Source organism: Xenopus laevis, chromosome 7L (assembly GCF_017654675.1).
Source record: "Xenopus laevis strain J_2021 chromosome 7L, Xenopus_laevis_v10.1, whole genome shotgun sequence".
NCBI classification, from domain to species: domain Eukaryota; kingdom Metazoa; phylum Chordata; class Amphibia; order Anura; family Pipidae; genus Xenopus; species Xenopus laevis.
Genome location: NC_054383.1, coordinates 127,751,791 through 127,773,511, shown reverse-complemented (window position 1 = coordinate 127,773,511; position 21,721 = coordinate 127,751,791). Strand labels below are relative to the sequence as shown.

At 40.2% G+C, this 21,721-nt stretch overlaps 1 protein-coding gene across 1 annotated transcript in view; it reads left to right on the top strand.

The window, feature by feature from the left end:
* kcnn4.L (potassium channel, calcium activated intermediate/small conductance subfamily N alpha, member 4 L homeolog) overlaps positions 1-21,721 on the top strand; it is a 41,163-nt gene that overhangs the window by 14,530 nt on the left and 4,912 nt on the right. Inside the window, exons 2-7 of the mRNA XM_018226471.2 lie at positions 6,677-6,772; positions 12,510-12,928; positions 14,004-14,136; positions 14,805-14,915; positions 18,693-18,811; positions 19,855-19,924. Coding sequence (XP_018081960.1) covers positions 6,677-6,772; positions 12,510-12,928; positions 14,004-14,136; positions 14,805-14,915; positions 18,693-18,811; positions 19,855-19,924 — 948 coding nt within the window. The remainder of the gene's footprint in view (positions 1-6,676; positions 6,773-12,509; positions 12,929-14,003; positions 14,137-14,804; positions 14,916-18,692; positions 18,812-19,854; positions 19,925-21,721) is intronic.

Sequence of the window (21,721 nt, the reverse complement as noted above, 5' to 3'; positions counted from 1 at the left end):
TTTTTACATTTGAATGTGGCTCATGGGTAAAAAAGGTTGGGACCCTTGCTGTAGACACACACTTGCAGAGATTACACAGCCATGCATTGTATTTGCATGTTTCATAGTATCTGCCAGCACACACCGATTGAGACAATAACCCTGGTGGTTTAAAGCATGTTTTAGGGTATAATATAATTTTGTATTTTGTATTTACTTATGAAAACTCTTCCACGGATGCTTTCTGGTCATCAACTATGGCAGGAAATCTATTGCTTATATTTGACAGAGGATGTTAAGAACATAAGACAGGAGAGCGGATTTATATGCAAAAATCGAAATCAAATGTGTGCCACAGTTTCTGTGTGTTCCTAAATTCCTTCCTTGGTGATAGTAATGTCACTCCTCTGACCATAGATCAGCATTTTCATGCCAAGTCTGTTTTTTAAATATTCTTGACTGCTTCAACTTATAGTAGGATATTAACAATGGGAGCCCCTGAAATGACATGAATGGGTACTGATGGGTTCTTATATCCTCCAACTCCCAAAGATCCCTAAAAATAGCAATTTGAACATATCAAAAGATGCAGAATGCATTAGTTATATTCCAACCTTACATGAGAACACCAATGTTTCAAAGGCCAGATTTAGCTATTCATGGAAATCCCTCTTGTACAAAACTGTGTTCTTTGCCCATGACAGTCATCATTGTTTCCAGTTTTGTAATGAGTAACAAGCTTTAATAAAGGACAAAGATTTATTTCACATTCAAAATTTTTTTTACATCTAATCACAGCCATCACAACCTTCAACCAACACTCATGTCGTCCCACCACCATATCTGCTCCAATTTGCCCTCCACTGTAGTCTGCAGAAAGTCCATTGGGAAGCAAAAGCCTGTGACAAAGGCTTAGGAGTTTAAAAAGGATAAATAACAAACATATTGACATTGCAGATAATCGCCCAGCCTGGCGCATCATTGACAATTCTTCTGACTGGGAACAACCGACTAAGCCAACTAAGACTAAAGAAATCTCTCCCTAAATTTATTTCAGCTAATGGACAAACTACTAGATCACTTCCCACAGGCAGCAGCTCAGTTCATCTTCAACAACTGTGTACAGGATCAGTTGGAAAAATACCCAAACTATAGACCTATGAGTCACATTCACCTGTAAATGAGTTGGGGAGCAACGCAAGTATGAAAAATATTCCTGGGTGGCACAAAATAAGTGCTGTGATTGACCATTTGGTAGCGCCTATGAGGACTGGGAGCCTACAGGAGACTCTGTTTGGCAGTACACCTGGTTTTTATGAAACCAAATTTTGCCTCCAATCAGGAATTCAAAAATAAGCATCTGCTTTGAGGCCACTGAGAGCAACATCCAAAGGGTTGGAGAGCAACATGTTACTCATGAGCCACTGGTTGGTGAAGCACTGATGATATTGTTCTCATTCTCCTCTCAAGTTTAACCTTCATCTATCTTCTTTCTTCCCTTTTCGGCAAATTCCCATCAGCACCACTTTGTAAAGCGTCAGTCTTCTTCCTTCTGTATTGGTCAGAAGGTGGAATCTCCTGGAAACTATTGGTCAAAAAATAATATAGATTACGGGAAAAAGGGAAAGGAGCCGAATAATAAACATAAATATGTGGCACAGGGAATAAGGGGGAAATTTACTTACCTCCGAAAATCCGGCAGCGTTGCCTTCGACAAAACACTGTGGCAGGTGTAGATACGTCAGGGCTGCGCAAATTCACAAAGATCCGAAGTTGCGCACAGGTTACCGAACGCTTGCAAAGTTGCGCAAGCGATAGTACAAGCAGCCGTTCGAAGTTGCGCTATCGAAGGCTAATTTGCATACGGTGCCAAATTTAAAAATGAATGGATGTGTATGCTGCAGCGCAATCCCAGGGAAAGTTAATAAAAGTATATAGGGGTGTTCTAATGCCCTACACATGTTCCCACAGTATAGTTAAGATGCCATATGTTATAAAATGTAGGGGGGAAGCACCCTAAAAAAAAATTTCAATCTTTTTTAGCCTATCATCCTATAAAAAGTAAAACACGCCCGCGTTTTTTAGGGAGTTAGAAAAATTTTCAACTTTATTTTTTCAAACTCCTATCTACTCTATTGCACTTCGCCTGCTCTAACCTGGCGAAGTCGACTCTGGCAAAAAAAAAACGTAGTAAATTTGCATAATTTGCCCCTTCGCCAGAGTGCAACTTGGCCAGGCGTTAGGCTGCGGATTTGCACTACTCTATCTAATTCGCTGGCGAATCTTTGCCAGGGCCACTGATAGTAAATTGGCGAAGTGGCAAAATTACGCAGTTTAGTAAATTTTCCCCTAAGAGTTTATGTATTTATATATAACATATTTTTCCAACTTTCCAATAAATGCAACTGATATCCCGATGTCTTTTTTGCTATACTTTTTTGAAGCTGAAAAGTCAGATTACCTTTCCAGTAGCATCAAACTTTTTTTTTTGCTGTTTTTTTCCAGCCCATTTTCTTTTTGTTTCCTCGGCATGTGTTTAAGTGACTTCAGGTAAGACGTCTGTTCAAAAGTATATTTATACCAGATACAATGCTGCTTTCTGGGTAACAAATCTGGCCTATAATGTTGAATGTTGCACTTTGGATTGGTGTTAAAGGGGCTGTGAACTCAAGTTGCCAACAAAAAATAATTATAGATGCAAAAAAATTCACCAATGAGAATTCTACTGATTATAAATGACATTATAGATGCAAAGGAATTGCCCAATAAAAATTCTGGTTCCCAGCACTGTTAGGCATCTTGTTGTTATCTTACATATAGAGATAATTATGTCATTTTTTTGCTGCCTGACCAAATCAACTTATGTGGAGTAGCAGGTGGGGTTTGGGAGGAGGTAAGGAAAATGATGGGGTATCTGTAAAAATGGACAAGAAGCTTCTATAGAAGGAAACCCTTAAAATAAAAAATAAAAAATAAGTTTGTGGTGTTGCCTAATAACCTCTCCATTTATTAAGTATTTTCCTATTCAGGGCCAAGTTAATATAGAGACAGACAAACTCTTACTATTCCCTACAGGTATTGCTATTTACACACTGGCACTTGCTAATAATGAGCAGAACATTTGTAATTAATATCATTCTTCTCCAACACCACAATATCTCATTATTATAGTTGGGTGGAGCAGAATGTATATGCTTGTCACTAAGTAGCAGAGAAAGACAAAGCCTTGAGTACATACTGCCTGGGATGAAGGACGTAGCCAGCAAGTTACCTATTTAAGCAAATAAAATGCTGTTTTCTCTGACAGTGAAAACGCTCTTAAAGAATCTGACGACTAAACAGTCAGCCCAAAATCAATAAATCCCAGGAACAAATGCAATATACTTGGGGATGAAGGGCTCCACAACACACTTGAATCATGAAAAGCTGGTCAATACTGTCTCTAACATAAGAACATCCTATACAAGTCTTGTATCAAAAGAATCTTAAATATGATTTCCAAAAACCTGCAAATAAGTTTCATACTACAGATGTCAAACTTGCCGGCCTGTAACTATCAAACTCAGACTGTAAAACTTGTTTTTTATATTGGAACATGCCCTTACAATAACTTACCTGTTGATTTACATTATGGAAAAGTTATACCCTTATGGCTTTAGCCTTATCACTAGGTCCCACCACAGCTTCTTACTTTATACTGGGTTTCAAATTAACATATGGACATAGCCTCCTCATTTTCTATGTACGTCAGAAACCTGGTATAGCCTTTTTTTCTGCCTAGTCATGTAACACCATAGGGGTCAGTAAGTACAATATTAAGCACCTTGACTTGCATGTCCAAAGGACACACAAGTCAGGGGACAGGTAGGGGGAATGTAAACCAAAGCCCACCTCTCATGAATACAGTGGAGCACTGTATTCATGGGGGGGTGGCCACATGTATCTGCGCTTAAAGGATAACCAAACCTTAAAGTTAAAAAAACCCTTCCCTCCCTACCCTACATAGACCCTCCCTCCTCCCCCCAAACTTAGCTGCTACCCTGGGCAAATGCCCCTAAGTCTTTACTTACCCCTCAGTCCAGAGTTCACGGACGCCATCTTCAGCCGCTTCGGTGATCTACGGGTCTTCTCCCGGCGCTTTGGAAATTTCTGTGAGTTTCGGCACATGCGCAGTTGTCGTGAAGCAGGAAATCGCTCCAACTGCGCATGCGCCGATACGGCAAATACTTCCCGAAGATTATCGAAGAGAAGAAGATGGCGCCCGTGAACTCTGCTGGACAGAATAAGTACCGAGGGGTAAGTAAAGACTAAGGGGCATTTGCCCGGGGGAGGAGAAAGGCTGGGGGAGGAGGGGGGCCTTTGTAAGGTAGGGTTTTTTTTTTTACTTTAGGGTTTGTTCTCCTTTAAAAGGGTGCAAAAATTAAGTGTATTGCCCTAGTTTTTTGCACTTTGCAGTTTGATCTCTCATATTTCTCATACTTTGTCACCTATACTTTAACCCATAAGCACCCCTTTTACCAGTCCAGATTGCATTAGTGAGTATACATCAAATACTGCTACCAGTTTGCTTCCTTTCCACCTCAACGCCACCATTTTGCCTTCCTGTTCTGCACTGATTTCAAACTGCAACCAGTGTGTAGCTGAATTTTCTAATAGTATCCCAGATTGTCCACATGATTTTTAATATTACCCCATTTAAGCTTCTGTATTTTCAAAAGTATTTCCCATTTCTACTACCCCCAAAGCTCACCTTCAATTTTTTAGCGATCCTCTCCCCAAATCAGCTGCACCATCAGCTTAGAGGGGCAGCCCATCCCTGTCAAAAGAGCTTGCAATTAACTGGAAAAATCAGTATGGATCCCTAAGACCCCAAATCCTCCTGCCTACGCCACTACCTTAGTTTATATCCCTTTTAAGAGTCACTTAAAGCACATGGAAAGCATTAGTAGTCTTGGGAAACTTACAGAATGAGTTTTCTCCCACCCTGGTTACATGAAAGCTTCCTGAGGTTTAATGGAACACAAAGCAAACTTTTTTTTTAAAAGAACAATGTGAATTGAAGAGCAGTCACTTGTACATCATAAGGTGAGAGAGTCAATCGGACCTTTGCCAAATAATAGCTCCCGTTGGCACCAGCGAGAAGTGATGTAATGTGCCACTTCCAACGCTACCTGCTTCCTTCAATTGAACTGCCATCATTAACTGTAGGCATGACATACAATTAGATTAATGATTCTATTATTGAATTAACATGTGAAAACCTGATGGCTATCCATTGGAGATTTAACCTCTTACTTGGCAAAGAGTTTTCCCACATTCATTTGAATAGAATGTAGAAACATAGAATGCAATGGCCTTCATAGTCAATAACACTGACGACTGCGTGAACATATTATGTGTGTGGTTGTGTTTTTTTATTTGTGTGTTTTGTGATGTAAACCCCTCCAAGTGCTCAGATCTGTTGACTGGCACGGCCAAGCCTTTTAACTCGCATTGTTCACCGTTAATTGAACACTTGGGATTTGTTGGTGTGGACATTCTGGAATGTTCCACTCCCATCAGGAAAGTAATATTTTCACCATGATATGATCACTTGAATGGCTTTGTATTTACTGGCATTTATTTTGCCCACTCAGTAAATAAGGTATCCTTACCCACACCAAGTAAATACACCTCACACAATAACAGGGCTACTAAAACTCTTCAGTGTGAGAATTAAGTACTCAAGCCTATAGAGATCATACGGTACATGCTACTTGTGTTCCTTTGTTTATTGAGAACAGGGTGAATGATGTTTCATTTGATCATACCATTATTTACCCTTGTCAGGTCTGTGAACAACTGTACTCACTCAGGTACCTTGTTAAGAGCAATAACATGTTTATACTTTGCGTTGTGACCTCAGTAGCAATGTCTGTGTGGTGCTCAGTCAATTGTACTTGACTACTCCCTCCCTGTTTTGTCCACAATTATCCCTTACTGACTATTCTTTTCTGTCTTTCTATTTAACTTGAATGTTTTTGAAGTTTCTATTAAACAGCAAACAATGAGAATTTTTTTGCATCAGCTTTTGATGCCAACATCACATTAAACCACTGTTCCTAATCAAGACATCAGGTAGTTCAGCTCACTTTGTTAATAAAGAACCGGCAGTCAGTCCTCTATGAGGTTTCATGCCATAGACCTGGTGAAGTCCTCTATGAGGTCTCATCTTATAGACCTGGTGAAGTCCTTGTTTGCATAACCCCTTAACAGTCCTCTATAAGTTCTCATGCCATAGACCTGGTGAAGCCCTCTATGAGAACCCATGCCATATACCTGGTCAAGTCGTCTGTGCGGTTTTAAGCTATAGACCTGGTTAAGTGCTCAATGAGGTCTCATGCCATAGACCTAGTCAAGTCCTCTATAGGGTCTCATGCCGTAGACTTGGTCAAGTCCTCGATGAGGTTTCATGCTATAGACCTGGTCAAGTCCTCTATAAGGTCTCATGCCGTAGACTTGGTCAATACCTCAATGAGGTTTCATGCTATAGACCTGGTCAAGTCCTCTATGAGGTCTTATACCTTATACCTGGTCAAGTATATTGTTTTTATGGGATCACAGGACCCTAAGCATGATTTTAATCAGGAAACATGGTTGTAATGAAACACCAGCTTTAAATATATATTTAATATTTTGTTTATGTTTTATTTTCCAGTGGTTTCCATACCTTTTCTTGGTGAAGTGCAGCGTAAGCATCTCAACAGTAATCCTGATTATTCTGATCATTGCCTTCCACCTCAAGGAGATTCAGGTACCTTTCTTCGCACTTCTCTTCTCTTGGCAGGAAAGATACAGATAATTCCACATCTCTTAGACTTTGCCATAACCAAATGGCCATGCGTCAATATCACTTTGCTTGCACTTTAATACTGCTGTTCACTGTTATTTTGCTATTTTACAGTTGGTTCATTTAAAAAGATTACTTCTCATGTGGTGAGAGGTAAGGACTCATATATTGTTGCAAGTCAAAGAGCATTAAAGCTTCTTGGCTGCATCGGGGGCAATTGATGTGCTCTGTATTTTGCACCCGATTAAAACAACCATTTTTCTTCCATGTTAATTATGGTATTGTTGTATTTGGTTTGATATTAGAAACCCAACCCCTTGTATATGTAGTCCTTACTTTCTTCAGCATTGTGGGCAAAGATTAAGCTATATAAATAAATCATAATCTCACACTGTGGTTGTATTGTCTGAGCATACTTAATGAAGAGACATATTGTGTCACGGAAATCTGTTAATATTACTCATTACTCTCTTTGGATGGGTGCTGTTTGGTTTTACAGTGGTTGGGACCAGTGATGATAAATGCTCTATTATAGGCAGAGCTCAATGTTATGCCAAGCTACCAATTAATTGTTTGTGTGTTATATGGTGGCTGTAACCCAAGATTTCATAATGTTTGTTTTTGGTAATAAATACACTATTGCTATGCTAGTGAAATGCTTAATCAGTTACCTACCTGGGCACCGGTTACACACCACTCATACACAGCCCCATTATTCATCTGTGCTGGCTGCCCACCAAGAACTCACTGAGCTGAACCGTTATTGCATATGATGAGACCACCAAGAATTCAGTAAATTAGCCCTCTCTTGCTTTTATGAAGACTACCATTGCTGTCTAGCTACCCAGCAATTGCTCATCGAGCTAATGCTCTGTTGCCTATGATAAGGCTAGCTGCCCACCAAGAACTCATTGAGGGAACCCTCTATTTTGAGACTACCATTCTTTGTCAGCTGTGGACCATGAATTCATTGAACTAACTCTCTATTGTCAATGCTGAGACTACCATTCTGTGCCAGCTGTTCACCAAGAACTCATTGAGCTAACCCTCTATTGCCTATGATAGGATTACCATTCTTTCCCAACTGCCCACTATAAACTCATTGAACTAACCCTCTATTGCCTATGATAGGATTACCATACTTTCCTAACTGCCCATTTTAAACTCAATGCTGACACTAACATTCTGCGCCAGCTGCTCTCCAAGAACTCATTGTGCTGGCCCTCTATTGAATATGACGAGGCTATCATTCTGTGCCAGTTGTTCACCAGTAACTCATAGAGCTAACCCTCTGTTGCCTTGATGAGACTAATTCTCTGTGTCAGCTGCCCTCCAAGTACTCATTGAGCTAACCCTCTATTGCCTATGATAGGATTACCATTCTTTGCAAGCTGCCCACCATAAACTCATTGAGCCAGCCCTCTATTGAATATGATGAGGCTAGCAATAAATCATTGAGCTAGCCCTCTATTGCTTATGAAAGGATTACCATTCTGTGCCAACTGCCCAACTAGAACTCACTGGGATCCCACCACTGAAGGCACCTAGTAAGCTCTTACAAGAACGCACAACTTGTAAACCAGTTTTGCTCCAAACCTATGGGCCATAGCACTCACCAACCCTGCATTATACTGGTGAATACATATGACTCTCTCATATCACAGACAGACACCGCCATGCCAGACATGAGTGACTAATCTTAAAGCTCTCACCTATCCTCACTGCCAGCACAGAGCAGGATGTGAATTAGCAATACACTGGCAGTTATTTGTTTGCTGAGCTGCTGGGGCACAGGCTACACCCTGTTCAGTAAATTACTTGTGTCTGCTGAAGATTGAAGGAACCTGTAATTGCTATTGAAAGTAGTGTCTACCCCTATCTACTCCCTGTACTGCTCGTCCTAACTGCAATGTAGCAGTAGTCAAGTCTCTGGCAGCTAAGACTCCAGTTCCCACAATGCCTTGTTCTGTATTTAACAGTCCTGTAAAGAAGGGAAAAAAATATTTTAAATGGGTGGTTTACCCTTAATTCAAAAGCCACAAACAATAAAAAAAAAAAGACTAATTGCAAACTGACTTTAAGTAGCTATCTCCAAATCCCTAGCAAGAAACATTGTTGTTACCCAGATATGATTCTCTCTCCCTTGTAAGACTGTGTGTTCTCCATATTTCCTGATCTTGTGTAAACAGAGACTGTTTGGCAAGGAAATATATATTTGCATGTATTTATGTACAGGAACAATATGCCCTGGAGTTTACATGTTATGTGTGGTTAGAACTTCTCTTTGTTTGTATATAATCTAATCTGCAGAGTGTGAGCCGAGTATGGGCGGATAGAGTATCCATGTGTTCAGCCCCACCTCTACTAACTGGGTATTCCTGATAGGACTTATCTTTCTCCTGGATTCCAGACTTAACCTATATCTCACTGAGCCACGGATCCTGTAAATGGCAGTTTGTAAATGTTACTTAACTTTTGTTTTGCTCTTCTTCAGGCCAGTACAATCTGGTTGCTATGGAATGCATTGCTCTTAAAGGACCAGTAAAATTCTTTTTTAAAAAAAAATTATGTTACTGGTCCTTTGAGAGGAACACTAAGCCCAACTATAAAGCTGTCCCACTGCGCCCCCTAGTTCTTTATACAAGTAAAGAAAAAACATAATTACACATGGAAACAAATTCACCGATGGGAATTCAACTGACCAAAAACTTAAGTACAGATGCAAGCGAATCGACCAATGAGAATGAAGATTGCCATCTTGCACTTATCTTACATTCAGAGATTATTGTGTCATTTTGGGGACATTATATTACACTGGAATCAAACATGGGGAGAAAGGACAGGCTAAGTATGCTGGGGTTTGTAGTCCAGTAAAGTGAATTTTAACAATACTTTTGTTCTTTTAATATTAAAAAAAAACAACCACATCAAAGTGATGCCTAAAAAAGGCCCTGTTCCTGAGTGCCTGATAGCCAAATGGCTACGTCTCTTCCCCAGAGGGGCATTGATCCCTGTTCAGGAGCAAGGGCAGTGGACTTTAGAAATAGGACACACCGGCACAACATGGGTAATTCTAGCAGGTAAAACCTTGCTCGTTTATTGCGGACGCAACGTTTCAGGGCGTGACCCCTTTCTCAAGCATCCCGAAACGTTGCATCCGCAATAAACGAGCAAGGTTTTACCTGCTGGAATTACCCATGTTGTGACGGTGTGTCCTATTTCTACGTTGTTTCTGAGGTTGCCCATTCCCTCTAGCATCGAGCACCTGGGAATCGCTGAAGTCTGGACGGCCAGGGTGTGCGAGTGTAAGTCTTTCTTTTTGCAGTGGACTTTAGAACCAGATTGACTTGCAGTGTGTGTGGTCTTGTTGGGCAATGAGAACCCGAGAGCCTGGAACTGTCAAATCACCAACTTGGCTGCTCAGCTTTTTCATTTGACCGAAAGGGAATAGGGACAATTTTGGGAGTTGATTTGGTGTTGTTGGGACCCACTGGTTTAAAAGTTTTAGGTGGATTGTTCCTCTTCAAGGCATGTTGCTCCACTTTACAAAAAAACATCAGTCCTGATTTATTAGTGCTTCTGATGCAAGTGCTATAGTACTAAGGGGTGCAACATAACTCCCCCAGATGTTCATAGAGAAAATACTTACCTGTGCCCTGCACTTAGCCTTACCTTCTGTATAGGGCAGGAGATACTGTAAAAGCAAGGCTCTTCTGCACCCTGCACCTGCCTGTGCTCCATTACTTGTGAGTATGAATGAAGGGCAAGTAAGGGGGTCGGATATAGGACAACCCCTTAGCCCACACCTCATAAATAGAGCAATGCCAAATGTAGGTAGTGTTGTATTCCTGGGGGAGCCCAGGTCCTTCAGTGACCCAGACTTGCTGGGAAGTGGGCAGTGTTTGGTCAGATCTTTGGCATCTTTGGGTACAGGGCATGACCATGGTAGATCAGGAGTGTGGTCTATTTAGATATGAATTTTTTGATTCAATGGGGATTCTACTCAGTTGGCAGAACCAACCGCAATGGACCCAGACAGGTAGTGCACATAAGTGCTTGTACTAATGCAAAGGGCAGCAGCACTATGAGCTGTAGCTTCAGCTATTCATTCACTTCCATTTATCTTCCTCCTCCACTTTTCCCAAGGAAAAGCACATACTGGACATGTACCCTGCAACCTATGACCTTTAGCTTCCCTTAACAAATTCTTGAAGCAGGAGCCATATGGAATATTAGGGTTGCCCGTGGTTAGAATGCTATACCAGTTCAGTCACCATCTTAGCTGGTAGCCAAATGCCCATGCTACACCAATGCATTTGACCACTGTGGTCCCTCTAGGCAGTGCACCTTCTTAAATGGAGATGGAGATCACAAGTTGATCAAACAAGATATTGCTGTAAAGTGCTTTAAATATCAAAATTGATGGGAGATAGGAACCAGTAAATCTTCTAGTCGCATGCTAGGGTCCTCTAGTGACCAAACAGAGGTATAACCTCAAAATTCATGAAAACAATCCCAAGAGAATGCATGTTTGTAGTAAAAAAATATAGTTTATTAATACGTTAAAAAGTATCAAAAAATGTCCCCACATGGCCTAACACGTTTCATGCTTACCTAGCACTTAGTCCTAGGCAATCTGCTGCTCTTGACTAGATCTGCCCACCTTCCTGGAGTTCCAAGTATTACATCTGGTAGGGGATGAGTAAGTGGCATGGTCAGGGTTATTGTTATTACTCCTTAGGAAATAAAATAGCACATTGGAATATTTCCCAAATGTATATTCCTACAGCTCTCAAAATCCTACCTAAACTACTACTCATAAATTGCAGCATAACTAGTAGTCACTTTCTCCCACAAAAGATTTTAGGGATCACCTAACCCACAAGCCTTGTGATGATGACCTGTTTCGTGTTTATAATGGAATTGTGCAACAATTAGGACTGGGTTTTTCAATTCCTGGTCCTCGTCATCATTTCCTGGGCTTGCCCTCTCTTTAGTGACGGCCATGCTGGTTGGCCATTGACAAGCTTGTTTCAAACCATGACTAGTTGTATAGTCTGGAGACCTTGTAGCTGTCAGGAAATGTAACTAACTGAAAGAATGCCATGAGCAGGGAGCTGTAATGTGTTTATTTCAATACAAGCTCTCGGCAGGGGGTAAAAAACATAATTATTGTTACTAATAAATGGGAAATTAGCCGGAGTGAATATGTCTGTGATGAAAAACAAACATACAAGCAGAACCACGTGGCTGCATTAGCCTGTGTATTTTGTTTTGTGGTTATTTTACGTGGAAATACTGCACATTTTTCCATGTTACAGATCCATGTTACAGATCCAGTGGTTAATAGGTAGGGGCCCTGGGGCAAAATGGAAAATATGATACAAAATTAGGCAGTGCTTGCACCTTATTCAACAAACCAAGGCTGTGATCATTGTAGGACTCTGATTGAATCTAAGCCCCTCCCCTCAAACAGACGTAAAATAAACTATGTCATCATATGTAATCCTCACACTAAGAACAATTCAGCAGGAACAGACCTCTTTGCCATCATAAGTGTTCTTCGGTACTTAAAACAATGTTGTGGAAAAAAATGTAAGGCCAGTGTGGACCTTGTGCACTCCCAGGGGTTGCATCAGTATAATTATGAGGCATTATAATGTGGTGGGATGTTTATCTCATTATTTCTTTCTACCTACAGATCTTTATGAATGACAATTCCTTGCAAGACTGGCGCATTGCTGTAAATGTGAAGAATATTGGTTGGATCCTACTGGAGGTTGCGGTGTGTGCCATACATCCCTTCCCATATGAACTACAGTGTGTGGAGGAACAGGGAAGCAACTCTGAAAGACAGGCATTGGAGTTCCTCTCTGAAGTAGACATATTTCTGTCTATTCTCATGTTCCTACGAGTCTATCTGTTACCCAGAACTGTTCTTCTCCATAGCCGCATGCTGGGGGATACCTCGTACAGAAGCATCGGCTCCCTCAACAAGATCAAATTCCAGTACAAGTTTGTGATGAAGGTCTTGATGAACACATGCCCTGGCAAGGTCCTCCTCATATTGTCCATAAGCCTCTGGATTGTCTCCTCCTGGGTTCTGTCTGTGTGTGAGAGGTCAGTGGCCACTGGTAGTTGAATTTAAGATTTTTGGTTGGCTTAAACATTTTTAAAATATTAAATGTAAAGGGAATCTATGCCCTCATATGATCCTGCAGACGTGGGCCTACTATGGGGAAGAACTTATGTTAGCATCTGTAGTAAAGTTGTTAATAGTACTAGTCTATGCGGAATGTAACTTAGGTGTAGAGTTATTTGTTCATTATTGAATACCAAACCAGGCTGGGGAGTTCTGGTCTATGACCTCAGCCCTGTTTTGTATGTTTTCTTGCTTGGTCTGCTTCTTCAATTTGGTCATCGTGTTGGCTACCCTTTTATATCCCATGTGTAAACTCTGACTGGCAAGTTTATATAACTACTTAAGTCTGTATGTATTTCTTATGTCTTTTCGTATATCTTATTTTATATATTGCTGACCCACTCATTTTCTTTTCCTTTTGTTGTTTTCTTTTTCTTTTCTTTTCTTTGAATGTTTTTCTTCTTTGTATTTTTTTTGATGGAAAATTTCAATAAAACTATTAGGTACAAAAAAAATAGTACTAGTCTAGATGATCTAGATCAGGGGTCCCCAACCTTTTTTACCCATGAGCCACATTCAAGTGTAAAATAATGTTGGAGAGCAACATAAGCATGCAAAAAGTTCCTGGGGCTTCCAAATAAGGGCTGTGATTGGGTATTGGTAGTTTCTATGTGGCCTTGCAACCAACAGGAGGCTCTGTTTGGCATTGCACATGATTTTTATGAAACTAAACCTTGCCTTTAAACCAAGAATTAAAAAATAAGCACCTGCTTGCAGGCCACTGGGAGCAACATCCAATGGGTGGGAGAGCAACATTTTGCTCAAGAGCCACTGGTTGGGGATTACTGATCTATATGATAGATCAGTGATCTATATGAAGGAAGCCTTAACCAATCTACTCTTGTAAAGCAAACATCTGATTGGTTTTATATGTACCCATTGGATCAGGAAGAAAGTAATTCTTCTTTTTTAGGTCACTGTGTGTGTGTGTGTGGATAGGGTTGTCTCCCACTGACATATTTGCTTGTGACTTATCTAATAATGTCTTTTCAGGAACAACGTTCCCAACGGAGATATGGCCAGTGCCTTGTGGCTCATCCCCATCACCTTCTTAACCATTGGCTATGGGGACATGGTGCCAAAAACCATTTGTGGCAAATTGGTGTGCCTGTCTACTGGAGTTATGGTAAGAATCAAGGGAGTAGCTGGAGTGGATGAGTGCAACATGTTTAGAAATATTGTAATTCTCAAAAATACTGTATATAGGCAGAAATACAATACAACCCCTTCTATAGAACCTGGTACAATACAATGAAAATTCCAGAATTGTGACCATCGACATAGGGCAGGCAATAAATACAATGTCCTATTGTGACCTGCATCAACTGGCAGCTTCTAAATTGCATGTCTGAATGATGCACAAGTTAGGGGTCAGGTAAGGGTGGCAGGGGTAGACATGCTTCCTTCCTCTAGCCCCTCATGAAGAAGAAGTCATTTCTTCTACTTGCAGGCCAGGGAGCAATGTGCAAAAAACTGCAGGTAGTAAATCTTCCTTCTTATCTGAATTACTAATTATTTAAAGAATATGTTTTAACCCACTAAAAGGGATAACATAAAATAATTTTTGGGCCCTATCTCATAGGTTAAGCATCCTTAGGGACGCATCAATGCCATAATTTTTGTATTTGGGCCAATAATGAATCCTCAGAAAAAAAATTCAGACAAATACTGAACCAGATGTGAATCCTAATTTGCATATTCAAATCCAAGGAAGAGAAGGTTTTGGATGCAGTTTGGCTGAGCTCTAAGGATTGCTGCCACCGATACTCACCATATTGTCCCTGTCTCTTTCAGGGGGTTGGTTGCACCGCTCTCATCGTTGCAGTGGCTGCTCAGAAACTGGAGTTCACAAAGGCTGAAAAGCACGTTCACACCTTTATGATGGATATACGTTACATGAAGCAGGTAACATGCAAGAACCAGGTGTAGATCTTGGCTAATGATTAACTCCAATGAAAATTTAGGAACAAATGAAGGACGTTGGTTACTTTTATGGAATAAAAGGAGAATTACCAGATTTAAGCAGAAGTACATCAATCGTATTGATCTTTGCAACCAGAAAAAAGTTACATTAAAAAAGAAAATGCAGAAGGATAACATACTGTATGTATAGCCTTTAAACATTGGTCCCCAACCTTTTTTTACTTGTGAGCCACAGTCAAATGTAAAAAGAGTTGAGGAGCAACACAAGCATGAAAAAAGTTTCTGGGGGTACAAAATAAAGGCTGTGATTGGCTATATGGTACCCCCTATGTTGACTGAAAGTATATAGGATGCTCTACACAGCAGTACACATGGTTTTTATGCAATTTAAACTTGCCTCCAAGCCTGGAATTCAAAAATAAGCAGCTGCTTTGAGTCCACTGGGAGCAACATCCAAGGGGTTGGTGAGAAATATGTTGCTCACGAGCTACTGGTTGGGGATCACTACCTTAGAATATAGATGTGCTTACCATCCTACAAGTAAATATTAGAAAGCATAACCCTGAGTGAAATGAGTGATAGAGAATACAATTTGGTGTATAATATGGGAAAGGTGTAATCTACAGTTGGTATCCAAATAGAGATCTCGGAACAGCTCGAGTCTGACGACTCGGACAATACTTGGGTGTGACCTCAGGTTTCTTTATATAGCTGCATCACAAGACTTCAACTTCCTCATAGGAAGCAATTAAGTTTTGCACACAGAAAAAACCCAAAATGTATGACTCATGTGGCAGCCAATTAGCTATAGAATCCCTTGCTTGAGGGGCTTAAAAATAACATGGGGACTAGAATTACAGAGAGAAAGCTATGTGAGGGCTCATGGAAACTCGTTGGCTATAGTAGTTTGTCTGGGTGGGGGGAAGCTTCCTTTTGTTTAGAAAGGGAAAGTAAGCAGCTAGAATGGGAATGCGAACTGGGGGCCCTCCTGCATTCTATTGACTGGCCAAACTGTGTTTAATAAAAGATTGCTTTTGGAACGCTACCTCAAAAATAAGTCATATATATATATATATATATATATATATATATATATATATATATATATATATATATATATATATATATATATATATATATATATGTTATAAATACAGGTATGGGATTTGTTACCCAGAAAATCATTAGCCAGTAAGCTTCAAGTCATGGGAAGGCTGTCTCCCATAGACTTTATTTTAATCAAATGATTCAACATTTTAAAACATGTTCCCTTTTTCTCTAAAACAGTACCTTATACTTGATCCCAACTAAGATATAATTAATCCTTATTGGAGGCAAAACCAGCCTGTTGTGTTTATTTAAAGGACCAGTAACATCAACATTTTTTTTATAAAAAAATCTGTTAATATACATTGAAAAAAAAAAACCCCACCAAGACAAATGAAACTTTAAAATCGCAAAGCCTTTATTAAGAAATAACTTACCGAAACTCTGCTGCTGCTTCAGAAAAGGCGACAGATTGACGATCCATCGTGCGGAGCTCGATTTCTCCTCCCTGGCTATCTCCTACAAGGAAGGCAGGGAGGAGAAATTGAGTGCCGCACGATGGATCGCCCGATCGCCTTTTCTGAAGAGGAGCACAAGCGGAGTTTTGGTTTTGGTTATTTCTTAATAAAGACTTTGCTATTTTAAAGTTTAAGTTGTCTTGGTGTTTTTTTCAATATATATTAACATATTTTTAAAAATGACTGGTCCTTTAACAATTTTTTAGGATAAGTATGGGACTTGTTATCCAGAATGTTCTGGGTCTGGGGTTTTCTGGATAATGGGTCTTTCTGTAATTTGGATCTTCATAACTTAAGTCTACTAAAAAATCATGGAAACATTAAATAAACCCAAAAGGCTGGTTTTGCCTCCAATAGGGATTAATTATATCTTAGTCTGGATCAAGTACAAGTTACTGTTGTGGGGTTTATTTGAAAGGGATACAGCAGGGACATATCTGTGTTTAAGTGGCCTTGACCATGAAATATTGAAGCTGTGGCCTAAATTGTCCCAATGTTCCATTTAAGAACACAGGGCAAACTGATTCTTGATACCCACTGTTAGCTGCAGCATTACAAACATATTTAGCACTATTTATTTGAATTAGCAAAAGTGTGCCCTCTAAAGATAAAAACTCTGCTTCAACTTGCACTTGTCACTAGACGTTAGAAAATAAAACAAAGCCCCTTTAGATGTTCTTTAACTCTCAAGCAGTTGTGAAATGACCTGGCGCCAGTTTTTAGCTTCTTTACATCTGTTTCCCCTAACAACAGGTTATGAAATGTTTATTTTTGCTTTTACGACCCTCACCCATTATACACATGCATGATGTTCTATTACACAGTAACCTCTTGTTGTGGTTATTTCCTGATGTGTGGTCCCAAAGCAGTAATAACCAACGCACCACCAGGGACCAGAAGTATTAGAATAATCTGCAGTACATATAATGGACAGATCTTCATGTTGAACGACAAAAAAAAAATGGAATTATCGGTGATGTAACTTGGTACCTGCAAGCCCCCACAACCTGCACTAGGGCTGAAGTGGGGTCAAGAATGGTGTGGCCTTGTAACTTGTAGGGCTTATAAATACTTTTTTATTTTATTTGCTTTGTTTGATGTTGCATTGTTCTGCACATTCATATTTTGGGAGGTATGTCTAGATGGAGCCCTATAGTAAGAATGTTTTCTTTCTGGGTTGCATTTTGAGGTATTACTCTGTGAGCCAAAGAAATCAGACTCAGTAAGGTGTTTGAGATTTCATAATTTTTTTACAGGATCTCAAATTGCCAGTTTTTTATTTGGCTTAATTGTGTTTAATATAGGGAAATGCATATAATAAACATTTGCATTATTTGTAAAGTTAATTATAAAATTTGAGGAGGTATTTATTTCGTACAAATGACTACTTTCTTCAGATATGGCCAAAGTCCCATTACGGCAAACCATACCCTCCACTCTATTGTCATATCCTCAGGTCTCACTGCTTCAGAAGATATACAATAGAGTCCCATAGTTGGCTGATGATTCAACCTTTTCTAATACTGTATGTCTGGCATCCCACTGACCCATGTCATGCTCTGTCCCTATCTACTCAGCTCATTCAGACATCAATTTGGTTAGGTGGAAAAAAATGTAAGCCAAAGACCTAATATCCACTTGTATGTAGACTGGCCAGTGGGTGATCTGATTATTGGCCCCACTACTGAAATTAACTTAGACTCACTTTTGCTCACTATTTATGATACATAAAGGGTAGAAAGTTCAATAAAGCATTGAATGTTGGTCATAAGCCATAAATTTATCAAAGAACATTTGTTCCATCAATTTCTAATTTTAATGGAAATTAAACTGTAAAAAGTAACTGCAGGTAGGAAAGGCAATCAGCTGTGGCCCTGTACAAAACTTGCCCCACCAACATTCAGATTATATAGGCATTCCTAATAGCTGCAAGATCTCCAGTCCTTAACTCTATACAAAATAAAATAGCATGGCAGTTAATAAAGTGCAGAAATGCCTGATGATCATTTCACCTCCATACTAAGGCTTTGTCATGTATTGGTAACTTCACGGGTCATGCTGAAAGAGTAGTGTTGTACCTGTACAACCCATGTAGTCACAGTAATTACAGTGTATGGGGTGTCAGAGCACTGGTAGAATGATGGAGAGAAGGTGGGCCGAGCTAAGCCAGGTTTATCTTTATATGTTTCAATAGATCAAATGCGCTGCTGCTAATGTGCTTGGGGAGGCATGGCTTCTGCACCGACACACTAAGAAAGAAGACCAGGCTAAAACCCGGCAGCACCAGAGGAACCTGCTTACAGCCATTCATGTGTAAGTCTGTCTTCTTGCATTTGCCTGAATTGACATGAATGAATCCTTTCTTCCATAGGTTTTTGTGTCTGTGAGTAAGTACCCATCTAGGCACAAAACGCGTCAGGCTAATGCATGGCCTAATAAAGATTTTTTAATTTTATAATTACTTTCGCTACTGCATTACTAGTACTGGGTCTCTTCCAATCTAATTATATTTCCCAGATCCCCTTAGGCTCACAGTGTAATGCAACCCTTCCCTCACCTTGTTCCATTGAGAAGTGATGGATACTGGGAATTGAAGTCTCTCTGCTTTCCAGAGAGTCTGTGCACCACCGCCATTATGGAAAGCAGAGGATTTCAAGTGCCTGAGTCCATCAATTCAGGTGAGGGAGGGGTTGCATTACACTGTGTGCCTAAAGCTGGCCATAGACGCAAAGATCCGATCGTACGATCAGACTTTCCCATCTCTCTCGACCTGCCACTAACCATTCAGATCAAATAAAGTACAAAAGAACAGACCAGCCGATGTTCTGCCCCTAACACCAATCATACGAAAGTTATGTCTGACAAAAGCTAGTGACAGTCTCCCACTGAAAATGTACGATCGGCAATACATGCAGAGATATTATCAGCAGCCGAAATCTTTTAACCTGTCCGATCGACCAAAGGACTGACCTCTGCCGGACGAAAAATGTCGGGACTCTCCACACACGGTCCAAAAATCGTACGAATCAGATCTTTGCGTCTATGGCCAGTTTTTAGGGATCTAGGAAATGCCTTTTACTAGTATGAAAAAGAGACCGTCATGGGTAATTTTCATTATGTGGAAACAGGTATGTCTGTGTAAATAAGAATGCAGTTATATTTATTTTTGGCAATTCAGATGTTTATGCATCTTCTTCGGGGGTATTTCCTTAAAACTCTTAGTGGGGCTGAGCTTTTTCCACACTGATGAAGCTTCCTTGTAGTAAGGACTTTACTCCAAGGTTCCTTGGTGGGATGCCATCAAGGTGTTAAAAGATTAAGTGGAGATTACGCTGATTTATTGATTTGTGCCCCAGGTTCCGTCATCGTCGAATAAGCCACAAAAATCTGAAGGATCAGATGAATGCCATGGTGGACATTTCCAAGGTAAGAGTGGCAGCTGTTGGACATAAGTAAAACAAAAGAAAGCAACCAATCTTGTGAAGATCAGCACCTGAAGTACCATTGAGTTTGAATGTGAAGTTAATTAAATACTCCGACCTCATTTACCAACCTTGGGCAAATGTTCCTAGCCTGTACAGAGAAATACAGTACCATAAATCTATACTAGCATAGGTATTCTCCTGTACTAAGTACAATTCTACAGAAACAGCCTCTAAATTTGCAAATTAGAGATACCATAAACCCAGCATTGGTATTCCCTTGTACTGAGTAGAGATGTCGCGAACTGTTCGCCGGCGAACTTGTTCGCGCGAACATCGGGTGTTCGCGCTCGCCGGAAGTTCGCGAACGTCGCGTGACGTTCGCCATTTTGGGTTCGCCATTGTTGGCGCTTTTTTTTGCCCTCTCACCCCAGACCAGCAGGTACATGGCAGCCAATCAGGAAGCTCTCCCCTGGACCACTCCCCTTCCCTATAAAAACCGAAGCCCTGCAGCGTTTTTTCACTCTGCCTGTGTGTGCTGAAGAGATAGTGTAGGGAGAGAGCTGCTGCCTGTTAGTGATTTCAGGGACAGTTGAAAGTTTGCTGGCTAGTAATCGTTTTGATACTGCTCTGTTATTGGAGGGACAGAAGTCTGCAGGGGTTTGAGGGACATTTTAGCTTAGGTAGCTTTGCTGGCTAGTAATCTACCTTCTACTGCAGTGCTCTGTATGTAGCTGCAGTGGGCAGCTGTCCTGCTTCTGATCTCATCTGCTGACTGCTGCAATAACAGTAGTCCTTGTAAGGACTGCTTTTATTTATTTTTTTGTTGTTTTACTACTACTACTACTACTACTATAAGAGCCCAGTGCTATTAGTCTAGCAGTGTTGGGGAGTGGGACTGGTGTGCTAATCTGCTGCTCCTAGTAGTTCAGCAGCACCAACTTTAATTTTTTTTTTTTAATATTCATTTTTTTTTTATTTTACTTTTTTTTATTTTACTACTGCTGTAGTAGTGTATAAGTTGACCTTTTAGGCATTATTTGCCCTGTAGGCATTATTTGCACAGTGTTTTCTTCAACCCGCCATCTAGCTGTGTGACCTTGTTCACATTCTGTCTAAATATCCATAATATTACCGTCTCCAGAAAAAACACCGGAGTGACTTTTTTCAAGCAGCCATAATATATTTTACGTAATCCGTATCCACCGCTGTAGTAGTGTATACGTTGACCTTGTAGGCATTATTTGCACAGTGTTTTCTTCAACCCGCCATCTAGCTGTGTGACCTTGTTCACATTCTGTCTAAATATCCATAATATTACCGTCTCCAGAAAAAACACCGGAGTGACTTTTTTCAAGCAGCCATAATATATTTTACGTAATCCGTATCCACCGCTGTAGTAGTGTATACGTTGACCTTGTAGGCATTGTTTGCCCAGTTTTTTTGGCCGCAGCCACTGAAGCACAGAGGCCAGAAAAAATATGCCATATAAATGCTGAAAATAGTCATTTTTTGCCATACGTTGACTCAACGTATATGGCAAAAAATGACTATTTTCAGCATTTATATGGCATATTTTTTCTGGCAACTGTGCTTCAGTGGCTGCGACCAAAAAAACTGGGCAAACAATGCCTACAAGGTCAACGTATGGCAAAAAATGACTATTTTCAGCATTTATATGGCATATTTTTTCTGGCAACTGTGCTTCAGTGGCTGCAACCAAAAAAACTGGGCAAACAATGTCTACAAGGTCAACGTATGGCGAAAAATGACTATTTTCAGCATTTATATGGCATATTTT